This window comes from Tribolium castaneum, chromosome 6 (assembly GCF_031307605.1).
Source record: "Tribolium castaneum strain GA2 chromosome 6, icTriCast1.1, whole genome shotgun sequence".
Taxonomy (NCBI): Eukaryota; Metazoa; Arthropoda; class Insecta; order Coleoptera; family Tenebrionidae; genus Tribolium; species Tribolium castaneum.
This window is the reverse complement of record NC_087399.1, coordinates 3,439,665-3,452,692: the sequence shown is the minus strand read 5'-3', so window position 1 is coordinate 3,452,692 and position 13,028 is coordinate 3,439,665. Positions and strand designations below refer to the sequence as shown.

The 13,028-nt window shown below is 35.8% G+C and overlaps 2 protein-coding genes across 9 annotated transcripts; one reads left to right on the top strand and one right to left on the bottom strand.

Moving 5' to 3' along the window:
- The first annotated feature begins 84 nt into the window (after nucleotides 1-84).
- sta (stubarista) lies at nucleotides 85-1,701 on the top strand. The gene is made up of 4 exons (XM_964976.5): nucleotides 85-217; nucleotides 390-734; nucleotides 891-1,117; nucleotides 1,291-1,701. The coding sequence occupies exons 2-4, from the start codon at nucleotides 419-421 to the stop codon at nucleotides 1,654-1,656; spliced, it is 909 nt and encodes a 302-aa protein (XP_970069.1). The 5' UTR covers nucleotides 85-217; nucleotides 390-418; the 3' UTR covers nucleotides 1,657-1,701.
- Nucleotides 1,702-1,773: 72 nt separating this feature from the next.
- Nucleotides 1,774-11,869, bottom strand: LOC103314011 (uncharacterized). 8 transcript variants are annotated; one of them, XM_008198714.3, is made up of 5 exons: nucleotides 11,725-11,869; nucleotides 8,132-8,251; nucleotides 4,546-7,602; nucleotides 2,396-4,483; nucleotides 1,774-2,342 (listed from the first exon to the last, which is right to left on the bottom strand). In XM_008198714.3, the coding sequence occupies exons 4-5, from the start codon at nucleotides 4,014-4,016 to the stop codon at nucleotides 1,780-1,782; spliced, it is 2,184 nt and encodes a 727-aa protein (XP_008196936.1). In that variant the 5' UTR covers nucleotides 4,017-4,483; nucleotides 4,546-7,602; nucleotides 8,132-8,251; nucleotides 11,725-11,869; the 3' UTR covers nucleotides 1,774-1,779. The 8 variants fall into 8 exon arrangements, with proteins under 8 accessions (XP_008196936.1, XP_008196935.1, XP_064213652.1 ...); XM_008198713.3 differs by having other exon boundaries at nucleotides 2,396-4,814; nucleotides 4,997-7,602; XM_064357582.1 differs by having other exon boundaries at nucleotides 2,396-5,175; nucleotides 5,233-7,602.
- Between the last annotated feature and the right edge of the window lie 1,159 nt (nucleotides 11,870-13,028).

The window sequence follows — 13,028 nt, the reverse complement described above, 5'->3', positions numbered from 1 at the left end:
AAAGTATTATGATATAATTTTACTCAGATGAATTTCACTCGTTGAACATTGATTTAACATTTTGGAAGTCTGAAAATTACTGCTTTTCTCGAAAACAAAAAAGGAAATTCAAATTTCGCACCACAATTTCACTTGGTGAAAAAGTGGCGATAGCCAACATCACGGCACTAAAGTTCCTTTTCCACGAAGGAATCGAATCCCAGTGGCATCTTTCAACGTAAGTCCCTCTAATTTCGAAAAATCTGACCCATCATCAACGATCCCGCCCTTAAAACCCCTTTAAACGTTCAATAAGCCCCATTGCCACACAATCCTGTGCTTATTTTCCCAAATTCGGTCAAAAATCACCGAAACACCGCCATAACCTAACTCTTTCACGCATCTTCCAGGTTACTCGTAACTCAATTCTAACGTAAGGATGTCGGGAGGTCTGGAAGTTCTCAGCCTCAAAGAGGACGATGTGACCAAAATGTTGGCCGCCGGCACCCATGTGGGCACCACTAACGTAGACTTCCAAATGGAACAATATGTTTACAAGCGGCGCGCTGACGGAATCCACATCATCAATTTGCGCAAAACTTGGGAAAAACTCCTTTTGGCGGCCCGTGCCATCGTCGCCATCGAGCACCCGTCAGAAGTGTTCGTGATTTCGTCACGTCCCTATGGACAGAGGGCCGTTCTGAAGTTCGCAGCTCACACAGGGGCTACGCCCATTGCCGGACGTTTCACCCCCGGTATGTTTCGCCAATTTTCAAAGTTAAATACCAATAAATGATGATACTACTAAGGAACCTATGATCCTATGATTTTAATTGTATTGCTGATCAAATCAAGTTGCCACGTTTTTTTTTGTTTATGTTTGGCGGGTGAGTACTGATTGGTTGTTCCAGGTGCGTTCACCAATCAGATTCAAGCCGCGTTCCGCGAACCCCGCCTTCTCATCGTGACTGACCCAGCGTATGACCACCAACCCATCACCGAAGCCTCCTATGTCAACATTCCAGTCATCGCCTTGTGCATCACTGACTCTCCCTTGAGATTCGTTGACATTGCCATCCCTGGAAACAACAAATCGGCCCACAGTATTGGGCTAATGTGGTGGCTGCTAGCACGTGAGGTAAGTACAAAAAATGCGACCAAAACCATCCACTGGCCAAATCCAAATGATGATCAGTTTGTTCCCAATCAATGAAAATCTGTGATTGTTGATAATTTTTCCACCTGACGTTTCCTTCTCCCGGCTTAAATCACGCAAGTGTTGGTAAAAAATTTAGCGTAATTATTACGAAGGTGCTCCGCCTTCGCGGAATTATCCCGCGTGAGACCAAGTGGGACGTGGTCGTCGATTTGTTCTTCTACCGTGAGCCAGAAGAGGCCGAGAAGGAGGAACAAGCAGCCAAGGAAGCCGTGGCCGTTAAGCCCGAAGTGGTGGCGCATGAACCGCAAGATTTGGAGTGGAATACCATGGAAGCCCAAGATTGGACTACCACTGAACCCGCGGCCCCAGTTCCTGTGGCTGCAGGGGCTGCAGCGCCCTACCAGCCTGCGGCAACTGACGATTGGGCCGCTCAAGTGCAGGAGGAATGGGGGGCCAACGCCACCGCCACTCAACCGGCCCAACCCAATTGGGGCAGCAGCACTTCCGATTGGCATTGATTTTATTACTGACTTGTTTCAATAAAACAATTTGAGGGTACAAAATATCGTTTGAAAGGACCTGACCTGTCCCTTCCTTAAAAGAAAAAGGACAAATAATATAAAACACTTCCCAGTAAAAAATTATTTATTAAAGTAGCTCCTGCTATACACTGGACTATTAGTGCTGACCGGATATTGATTATTTCCCGAATACTGATAATTTCCGGCGTATTGATAATTCGGGTCGCTGTTATCACTGATGTAACCGTACGGATTATTTGAAGTGTCGGGCTGCAGCCACCAAATCAGGAAAATTACGGCACCGGCCACCGTGGCCAAGATAATCGCCGGCATTAGGAAATTTTTAAAGAAGCTGTTTTTGCGTAACATGTTCATAAAGGCACTGATTCCTTTGACCAGCCGTAAGATAATTACGGGCAAATACGCGAAAATCCCGAGATTTTTATAAAGGACCTGGACGTCGTAATCGGAGTAATCGTTTTTGGACAACTCGTCCAGACTGAAGTTGAACAATTTCTGGATAACTATGGGGATTGCTGAAATGAGTTTGTCCAAAATACGGCCAATGACATCGGTGAAGAAGTCGTTTTTGACGCTTGACTTGACTTCTTTTGGCAAAGGGTTCAATAATTCGGAAAAAGATGGCGGGGCGTAGTCATTAGCCGCCCGGCTTTTGCCACCATCTAAAAAAACACAATTTTAGGACTTCATTTCGTTTCAATATTACGTTACTCACCTAATTCTTTTTTGATCGAATTAATCTTGTCCTGAATTTCCCCAAACTGTCTCGCTTGACTCGTCGCGTTATTCTCCTTAAACAATTTATTGACGAAATGACTCATCTCCTTGATAAGTTCCTCGCTGTTTTTTTCTTCAACTTCGTTATTTTCGGTCGATCTTTTCGCCCTGACCCCTTCATAATTCAAATTGGTGACTAAACTCCGCAAATCGCCGATTTGCCGCTCCAAGTCATCCACAATCGCCTTATCTTCCGGCCTTTGCAAGTATTCAGGCCGATTCAAACTATCAATAGCCGCCTGAAGGCCGTCGATCTGTTGCTTCAAGTCTTCCTGGTACTTGTCACCATTTGCCTGATAACCGAACTGTTTCTCAGAACCCACCCCATTAGCGCTTCCCGGAGTGTAATAATTCGGTGGCGCAACTTGTCCCGGAAAAAATTGATTGTGGTCAAGTGGCGGGTAAAAGGGGAAATTCCGGGAATACGGCACTGCATAACCGTTGTTTTTCGCCCCGTCATCAGCTATGCAAATGTAGGGGCGATTATTTGGGGCTAATTTCTTAGTGAGCTCGCTCATCTGTTGGGGGGTTATTGTAATTGGCGTTTGTGGTTTATTAATTAATTTGGTCAAGACGGATTGAAATTGGGCCGAGTCGGACTCTTTGGGGCGCAGACGGTTTATCGCCTCTTCCAAGTCCGATAAATTGGTGATTTCGAGGGAGTCGCTTTTGCGCTCAGGTTCGGATTTTTTGAGCGCTTTGATGATTTGCTTCAGGAGGTCGCTGTCCCCGTTATCTTCATCTAAATTTTTTTCGAGGTTTTTCAGTTCGGTGAAGAGGCTTTCCTGGCGCCTCTTCTTCTTAATTTGCTTCTCTAGTTGGATTAGTTTGGCGTGAATGTCGTCCTCATCGTCGTCATCATCAGGGAGTGACTTTAGGAACTTTCGGATATTTGTCAATTCACTAGCACGAGCCGAAATGTGAGGGGAATCATCAATTGTCTCGTTTTTCTGTACTATTTTTTCAACAATTGATTTAAGTTTGGTAATTTCATCCTTCTGTCTCATCAATTCTTCTTCCAAAATCTCGTCTTTTTGTTTTTGTAAGTCGATCAGTTCCCTTGTCTCGTTCAAATCCTTGATGACTTCCGTCAAGTCAGTTTTAATTTTGGCGAGTTGTTCGTGATTTGGCACATTTTCTTCAACCTTCTCCTCTTTTGCTTCTTTCCCCGTGTTATTCTTTTGCTCAAGTACTTCAATAATTTTTTGTTGGTCTTGCAACAATTTTACGAGTTGTTTCAACTTTTTGACCTCAACCGTCAAGTCCTTAATTTGTTGCGTTTCAACTTCTTGCGCTTTTTGGCACCGTTTGTGGCACAATTCTCGGACATCGTCTTCAACCGACCTTTTGCTCCTCACACTTTCAATCGTTGTGGTTTCTTGATCCTCGGAATCATCCAACAATTCACCGAGGATATCGAAAGTGAAATTTTCAATAGCACTCCCCACTTGTGACACGTCCTTTTTCAAAATTTCAAGAGTCTCGTTTTTTTTATGAAGTGAGGCACTTTGGCACGTATAAAAGTAAAAAAATGCAAAGTATAAAAAAATTACGTCCATTTCGGTGTTGTGTTTAATTAGAACTGGCCCGACTTGCAGAAAATGTGGAACGTTTGCAAAGTGCTTACTCGCGTTATTGCTCAAAATTCAGTTTTGTAATAGGGGTTGCTCAGTCAAGGTTGTGCTCTAAATTATCGTAATAGCCTTATTATATCACTAGCAAAGTTAGCATTATCCAGTAAACAATCGTTTGAAATGTAAGCAAGTTGACGGATTTAATTTCCTGTATATTAATAAATCGCTTCCTCGGAACACACTTAGCAATTCAATAATTTGTTGAATCGTGGTGCTTGCGTCTGACAGGATCGAGATTTATCTTAATAACCCCGTCTTTTATTTAATAATTGATCGTAAGCCTTCGTAATTGCGTTTTTGCATTTCGTGTAGGTTTGTCGAGGGTTATTTACAGCACGGCCAACGCTTAAAAATTATGTTCCCCAAAGGCGGCATCAATTTCCATAAGTTGCCTATGTAATGTGGGAAATAAGCAACGAGTGAATTTTTTATGGAGATATAAGAGATCATTTACCTTTTTTGCTATTTTTCTAACTAAGTACGCTTTCTACGTGAAGGTTTAATGGCCCGTGTTTAGATAAAGTTTATTTGGTGCTGGAGTGCATATCGAGTTTGTTTTATTCGGACAGCTAATTTGATTAAAGATAAATATTGTTCATGTCCGCTGTCTTGCAGCGATGCCGGAACACGGAGACAAATCAAACATTCAAACAGGTTTACGTAACAATAACTTGTTAGTTGTATTTCAGCTTAAAAGTTTGATGCACTCGCTTCGCTTGTGACCTTAAATATTTAAATTATTAACTGAGATCGTTACGCAAATACTTTCAGTTCAAAAGTTGGCGAATTAGCTCGAGAAAGATTTTTTTACACTTTTTTCAATTTAATTCTCTAATTTTTCACCAGATTTCATCAAAAGATACCGGGCGTATAAGTTGATTCTACAATTTTAAAATTGTTTTTACCTTTTTTGTGACTTTCAGCACGTTTTTGACCGAAAATGGATATAATTTCTCCAAAAATCACCAAATCTCTATATTTTCTAGTCAAAAGTAGTGGACGTGAGCAAATCCTACCAGATTCGCAGTGGCCATGATTTTTATTAACAATGTTTTTCCGGACTTTACTAAACAAACTCAATTAACTAAAAATTTTTAGAGATAAATTAAATGTTTTCGTTTAGTAGAGTATAGAATGTTACTTCTGGGCCAGGATATTTGGCGTCTTAAAAAACAAGGCAAAATCTTACAAATTTAGCTGTTTGCCCAAAAGCAAACAACCGAATAGGGCCTAGAACCTCTCAAAAGTCATTAATTTTTATCCACCCCAAAAGCTCCCAAATATCTGTAGACCACCAAAAATTGGGCACACGAAAAACAGGGTAGAATCCTACAAATACGCTCTAAAAAAAACAATAAAATACCTTGTTTTTACACACCCCAAAATGGCTTTTTACTTCTGGGCCAGGACATTTGGCGTCTTAAAAAACAAGGCAAAATCTTACAAATTTAGCTGTTTGTCCAAAAGCAAACAACCAAATAGGGCCTAAAACCTCTCAAAAATCATGAATTTTTATCCACCCCAAAAGTTCCCAAATATGTGTAGGCCACTAAAAGTTGGGCACACGAAAAACAGGGTAGAATCCTACAAATTTACTGTTTTCCCAAAAGTAACCATCCGAAAAAGATGTAAAAAACTTACAAAATGCCTTGATTTTAGACACTCCAAAAATAGCTTTTCATTTCTGGACCAAGCCAATTGGCGCATGCAAAAATCAAGTAAAATTACCTCAAAACCATTGTCAAAATGTCTAGATTTCACACACCTCAAAACAGCTTTTCATTTCTGGACCAAGCCTATTGGCGCATGGAAAAAATCAATGAAATACAACTTAAAGCGACTTAAAATCCTCGACACTCCAAGTAAAATTACTTTAAAAACCAGGAAAAACCTTTATAAATTCCCTAGTTTTTAGATACCCCAAAAATATAGCTTTTCATTTCTGGACCAAACCAATTGGCGCATGGCAAAGGTGTTAAAAATGATTACCAAATAAATTTTGCATACCCCCAACTGTATTCAACTATTATACGCACATAAAAAAGATACACCTAATTGTTCGAAGTCTACTAAAATATCTGAACACTCCATTATGGATTTTCATTTAGAGATCGCTATTAAAACTTTAATGTTATCGTAAACATGTTCGGTTTGTGTCTTCATTATCAAATTCAACACCCCAATATTCGACTATGCCTTCATGATAATTCTTGGATTCAGAATATTTACAGAATTAATAAAAATAAGTGCAAAACATTCCCCGTTTTCCTTCCGACTACAATCCGATCTATTCTTACAGCATCTCCTCTTTCACGACAGCTTATACCGTTTATAGGTATGTGTCTATCGAGGAGAATCATCGGCACGACCATCAATCCTGAATTCGTCTTCGACTCATGAGCCTTTGGCGAATCAACAGGACAGGACATTGTTGTTCGATATTACTATAAGTCATGAATAGATGAAAGAGTCCCAAAACCGAGAAATGTTTTGAGAATATTTGGCAGCACTCAGTTGCCCGTCAATCTTCGTGGGTCCTCAATCTCTATAAAAGCAGTTCGGCGCGGCGCCGAAAGGAGGTTAGAAAATACGAGTTTCCGAGCGCGAAAAGTAAAGAAGCGGCCAAGCGACTCAGAAATAAATAACGAGGCGAAATAATTTAGTCTTAGTGTAAAAATAAATTAGTTCAAGAAATAAATTAGTGTAATGTATAAGTTAGTATTTAGTGTTAAATAAATTAGTTTTAAGAACATTATCGAGTCTAATTACCACCCGCGAAATAAATAAACGATACAATATGATATCACAAGCTAATTGTTATGATTTTAGGTCGTATATAAGTGTAATAGCTTAAATAAAAAGTTGAAAATATCCTAAGTGTGATCTGTTGAAACCAGAGAAACAAGAACATTACACTACTAAAGATATCCAGTTTTTTTACATACAAATTAATTCATTAAATGAAATTCAATATTTAATGATATACCTACCTCACAACAGGACTGACAAAATGAATAATTTAGACAAATTAAACTAAAGATCAATTTACTTGTTAAGACCAGCTTTGTTCATGTATTCGCTAACCCGCTGGCTAGCGTGGCAACGCCGGGAAGCCAGTTCGGGCGGCGGCCGCGAGCGCATCATTGTCGTTATTATTATTGTTGTTATGATCATGAACACAATCGCTTCGAAACCAAGACACATTTTATATAACAGTTTATTTCATATTATAATCATCATACAAACCCACGATCATATTTCATTCTTTAAGTATAATTTCCAACTTCTTCAAGTTACTTTTTATTTCAAGTTTTATCAGTTCTCCTACTTCACTTCTGATTATGCTTCTTATTTCTGTTTTCATGTTTGTTATTTCAGAATTTATATTTCCCATATTTGTCTTTAATTGATTTAACGATGTCTCGATATTTGATAACACGGCAATCAACGTAGTTTTCTCTTGCTTTATAACTTCTTCCGCTTCGTTACAGACTGTTGTCAATGACTGCACCTGTACAAATAATCATATGACATAAAGATACATAGAGATGCAGACAGTTACGGAGACGATACAAGGCACATAGACAGACATAAAGAATGATCTGGCAACATAGCTCACAACACTAGATGCAGTATAAGCTTTTTTTTGCAGGGAACTATTTTTAGTAATCATAATATCTTCTGTGATAGTCATGTCATGTTCGAGTCGTGTTTTTGTTTACATTCAGTATACTCAGCTGATCTAGAGATTATGAACTTAACCGAAGAAAAAAAGTAAATTTTCAATTACGAAACGCGACTCATCAATTTTATTAGTTGATTTTCCTCCAACCAATATAGGGGAATGCCGTGTTTGTAAATAGTAATTGCTGATAAGTACTCGTAAACATCAACGAATGAAACGTTTAAGACCAGGTCGTGCATTTTGATAACAAATCCTATATCTAGTCATGAGCAAGGCTGTGAGCTATGTTGCCCAGATCATTGGTCATAAATAACGGACAAAGAGACGAATACATGAACACTGGAGGGTGATTTACATTATTTGTCTGCCTCGTCATTGTGTCCCCTACGCTTCTGCTGCGCCTTCGCTCCCGTAGGGTACAAACCTGGCTTCGGGTTAGTCGCCGTGGGTTATTACTCATATTAATATAGGTAAGCTGAAACATAAAGAAAGTTAACAGATACGTAAATATTCCAAGCTGGTAAAAACATGACAATCTAGAAGTATGTCAAGTCAAAATATTTTTGAGTTGATTTTATCTTCTGCTTGCAATTATTCAAAATTTTTACATTCTAACAAAAAAGTAAAATGAAAGAAATCTTTTTGTCACGATTAATGGCTAGTAAGTTCAGTGGCTTGTTCAATACTTTACTAGTTTTAGAAAATGAACATGCCATTTTTAATTCATTTTCGTATTAATATAATCTTTATTTTAGTAGCTAATCAACTCTGTATGGGTCGATTTGACACCATGGTTACAGTTATTTTGAATAATTTTTTTATTTCATATTTGAGTTCATATTGAAAGCTTTATTGTATCATCAAAGAAGAAAACCAATCAATGATTTTGCGTGTGTGTGTATGTGAATTGCGTTTGGCCTCAAAGCAAATGGGCTTTATTGGCCACAGATTTTTGGAAACTCCTTCATCCCTTGTTCTCCGACCTTTACAATGATTTTGCGAGAAGGTAGAAATTCATGTTCAATTGTAACGAATATATTATGTAACATATTATGAGTAACCAAGATTATGACCTCCATAATGATTGATAAATGTGTGACATTATAATGCTCATAATACATGATGATACGATAAATTTTTAATTCTATTAATACGTTTCAGTTTTTAATTATTATTCTTTCAAGTTCTGTTTGTATTATTAAATAGCCTAATATTTTCATTTTGTTGATACGTCAGTTTGGTAATATTACCGTATAGATACAGGTATGACTTAGTTACCAGCATACTCTTGTATATGTAAGGAAACTTAATATTCTGAAACCGATAAACATTTTTTAAACACACTTTATTTTTGATGCTACTACTACTTTTGACATTTTAACAGTTTGGAATATTGTTTACTCGCATCACCAATACCAGCAACAACATTTGTATTTTTAAAAAATGGCGACAAGCCTAACACAAATTCTGAATGAAAAAAAAAACAGGTCCATCCATGTTTACTTCTGTTATATAATCTATTGCATATAAAAGCCCTGTATGCACCTAACAATAACAAATTACGTTTTAACTCTCGTGATTACCTATTATGTATGTAGAAACATTAATAACCGTTTAACGCTTAATTCAATGATTTTTAAAACTCTGTAAATAATTTGCTTGTACACGATAATTTAACAATTATGCACCAAATGTTATAAAAATGTGTTAATTATCGATTAAGTATGCAAATTTCAATGAGTCAACGGCGTGGGCGAAGATCTGGAATATTTTTTGACAAATTGTTAACAAAATTTCTTTTTCTGCTACATGCAAACAATTAGAAAATAAAAAAAAATATCAAACAGCAGAATTAAATAAATTTTTTATTATAAATAATAAACATGACCAATACTAAAGAGAACAAAATTGTAGCAGAATATTATACACCATTAAAAACAAGACAACAATCTGACCTCCAGCAATTTAAAAATCGTTACAAATCTTTTACTCAAGATAAAAAACTAAATATACCAAAAAATATCAATGAAGTAACGCAAATGAGAAATCGTAATTTTGCCATTGAATATCTCAATTCGACTGTAAATAAAAAACTAACAAAGACAGATTTTTGCAAATCTAAAAGTATTTCCAGAAATTCCCTCAATATGGGAATCACAAATAATTTGCTTCAATTAATGGGATTTATTGAAGAAATAACGCGATTTTAAGAACTTTTTAAAAGACAAGGAAATCTCATACGAAGAAATAGATTATAAACATGCTAAAGCAAATTTGTATAAATATATACAAAATGATTAAAAAATTTTAAAGAATTAATAATGATGCTGAATAACAATAAGGCAAAAAAAGTTAGGAAATATTATTTTAAATTAGAAGAATTGCTAGATAAATAGGAAACTAACGTTGACGAATATAATCTTTTAAAGCAATACATAATTATAAAATTAATGTTAATCCATTAAAACCTGTTTGACTTTATAAATAAAAATAACTACTCCTATAAAATTAATTTGAGTACGTGGTTAACCGATATATGGTTTACGTTATTTAAAAGAAAAATATAATAATAACAAATGATCTTTTATGCTTTATACAATATGGAATTTCAGTGGGGGTGGCTATCCCCCACTGAATTTACGCGATATTAAGAAAGATTTAAAGAAACTTTTAGAAAACTATAAAATAGAATACCAAATAATAAATTATGATAAGATTAAAAATGAATTATCATATTATAAAAAATTGATAACAAAATACATTATAAATGTTTCGCCAAATAATTTAAATAAAACAACATGGATTTTGTTGAGTGTTCGTAATATTAAATCCCTAATAATAACATTAAATACAAAAACGGATCAAGAAATTAAAGAATATTATATTACTTTGGAAGAAATATTTTATTCATATTTGGAATACACTAAAAAGTTTTATTTGAATATAGGAGAATCACTCGAAAAGATAGTCAGATAAAGCAAACTGAAACGATAATTGAAATTAAGAGAGATGGTTAAAAATATTATCAAGTTAACCAAAGATCACATAATAGTATAATAGTTTTATAGCAAAGATTCGGTAATAAACAATATAACAACATTGTGGTAGACATGTTTTCATTATAATTTAATCGATGATCATAATGTAAACAGATAACTAACTCATCTTTGATAACCTAAGCACAAGTTGTCCTTAAGAAATCCAACTTTTAGATTACTTCAATATTATTTTTTTTTGGAATGCAACTAACTTTGAGTGAAATTGTGTTGTTGATAGAATAAGTAGGTAAGTTTATTATTGGTCAAGCTTATTTGCCTGTAAAGTATGCGAAAGGCAATTAGTTAAATTTAACAAACAAGTTGAATATAATGAATAATTGGTATTCTGAATATAGGTATGCCTTTCTTCCGATAAATGAGATTATTTCACTTACTTCCAAGTATAAAAAAAAATAGCTGCAATCAAATACCTATTGTGTGATTTGGACCTTTCTGGATTATGATACTATCAAACTAAGAATAGAAACAACTTACAGTACGAGTCAGCTTTAAGCAGATATTTTCTCTGCGATACTGAAAAACCGTACGAAAACACAAATTCAGAAAAGCAATTTTGCCTACCGTACAAACAACACGTGTTACAACTTCCCAGTGATAACAGTATAATAAATATAATTATTCTAGTTATTAGGTACTACCATGTTTTGGACGCGAAAACAATGTTTTTCTTTTATGACATTGAAAAAACGAATGATTACAATAAACGATTTTTCGTGAGTAACCGGTAATAAACGGTTATGAACTGTGGGGTTACTGCATATAAAAACCACGTTCGTGGGTCAGGATTCAGTTATTTGATTTACTTTAACTTTAGACACAATCGTTGAAAATGAACATAATGTCAGACGAATTGCATTTTACTTATAACATTTCATAAATATTGACTTACCTATTAACAACGATGTACCACGTGTAATGCACAATGCACTGAAAATTGTTAGTTGCTGGGTTGCTGCCGCAACAGACAGCGCCGCGCGCGATCCTGGTCTAGATGGCGCCATCCATCATATTATCGTTTTGCATTAAACTTTATTATAAAAATATTTAACCTTTTTAATATCACAATTACAAAATTAAAAAAAAACTTCAAATTTAGTAAGTTGTGTTACAAAAACAAATTATAACTACGTAACAATAATGACATTGTTGGTTGCCTATCGTTGAATACTACAATAAGAATAAGAACAATTTCTATAACGGGAAAAAATTGTTTCTATAGTAAATTCGTTTTTTTAAACGAGTAGGCCGATGTGTTAGCGTATTTTTGAAGGATGTTTATAGACCATACCAACGCTCGACCATCGACCGTCTTCTGTTTAGTAAAAACGCTCAAAAGTCAAAATGCGTTATTCGTTATTAAATTAAGCGCTGCACGATCGAGCGTATTACGTGCGTGTTTACCTTTAAGAAATAAATTTGGATACAAAGTCCTCATGAGCGTCCACAAAGTGGACTAGTGCGTAGCATGCGAAGCGAATTTCATTTTTTAATCAATAAGAAAATTAGCATAGACAATATAATATATTCAATCCGAAAACGACGTATATAGGCGTGTTGGTAAGATATTCGCGTTCAATCCAAGGGGTCTCGGGTTCGAATTACTGCGAATCCAACTTTTTTTTAATTTCGTAATATTGCGCAATTTGATGTATTATTGTAGCTGATTAGAAATTATAATGGACAAGACATAAATAGCTCAGTTAGTATAGAGTTAGACAGATAATTACAAGGTTTTGAGTTCGATTCCTATCACCGCCTTTTTTTATTGAGAATGCAGTTCTTCTTAAATCTGAACTGGTGAGATCTCGAGTGGCCATAGAGATTGAGGACCCACGAAGATTGACGGGCAACTGAGTGCTGCCAAATATTCTCAAAACATTTCTCGGTTTTGGGACTCTTTCATCTATTCATGACTTATAGTAATATCGAACAACAATGTCCTGTCCTGTTGATTCGCCAAAGGCTCATGAGTCGAAGACGAATTCAGGATTGATGGTCGTGCCGATGATTCTCCTCGATAGACACATACCTATAAACGGTATAAGCTGTCGTGAAAGAGGAGATGCTGTAAGAATAGATCGGATTGTAGTCGGAAGGAAAACGGGGAATGTTTTGCACTTATTTTTATTAATTCTGTAAATATTCTGAATCCAAGAATTATCATGAAGGCATAGTCGAATATTGGGGTGTTGA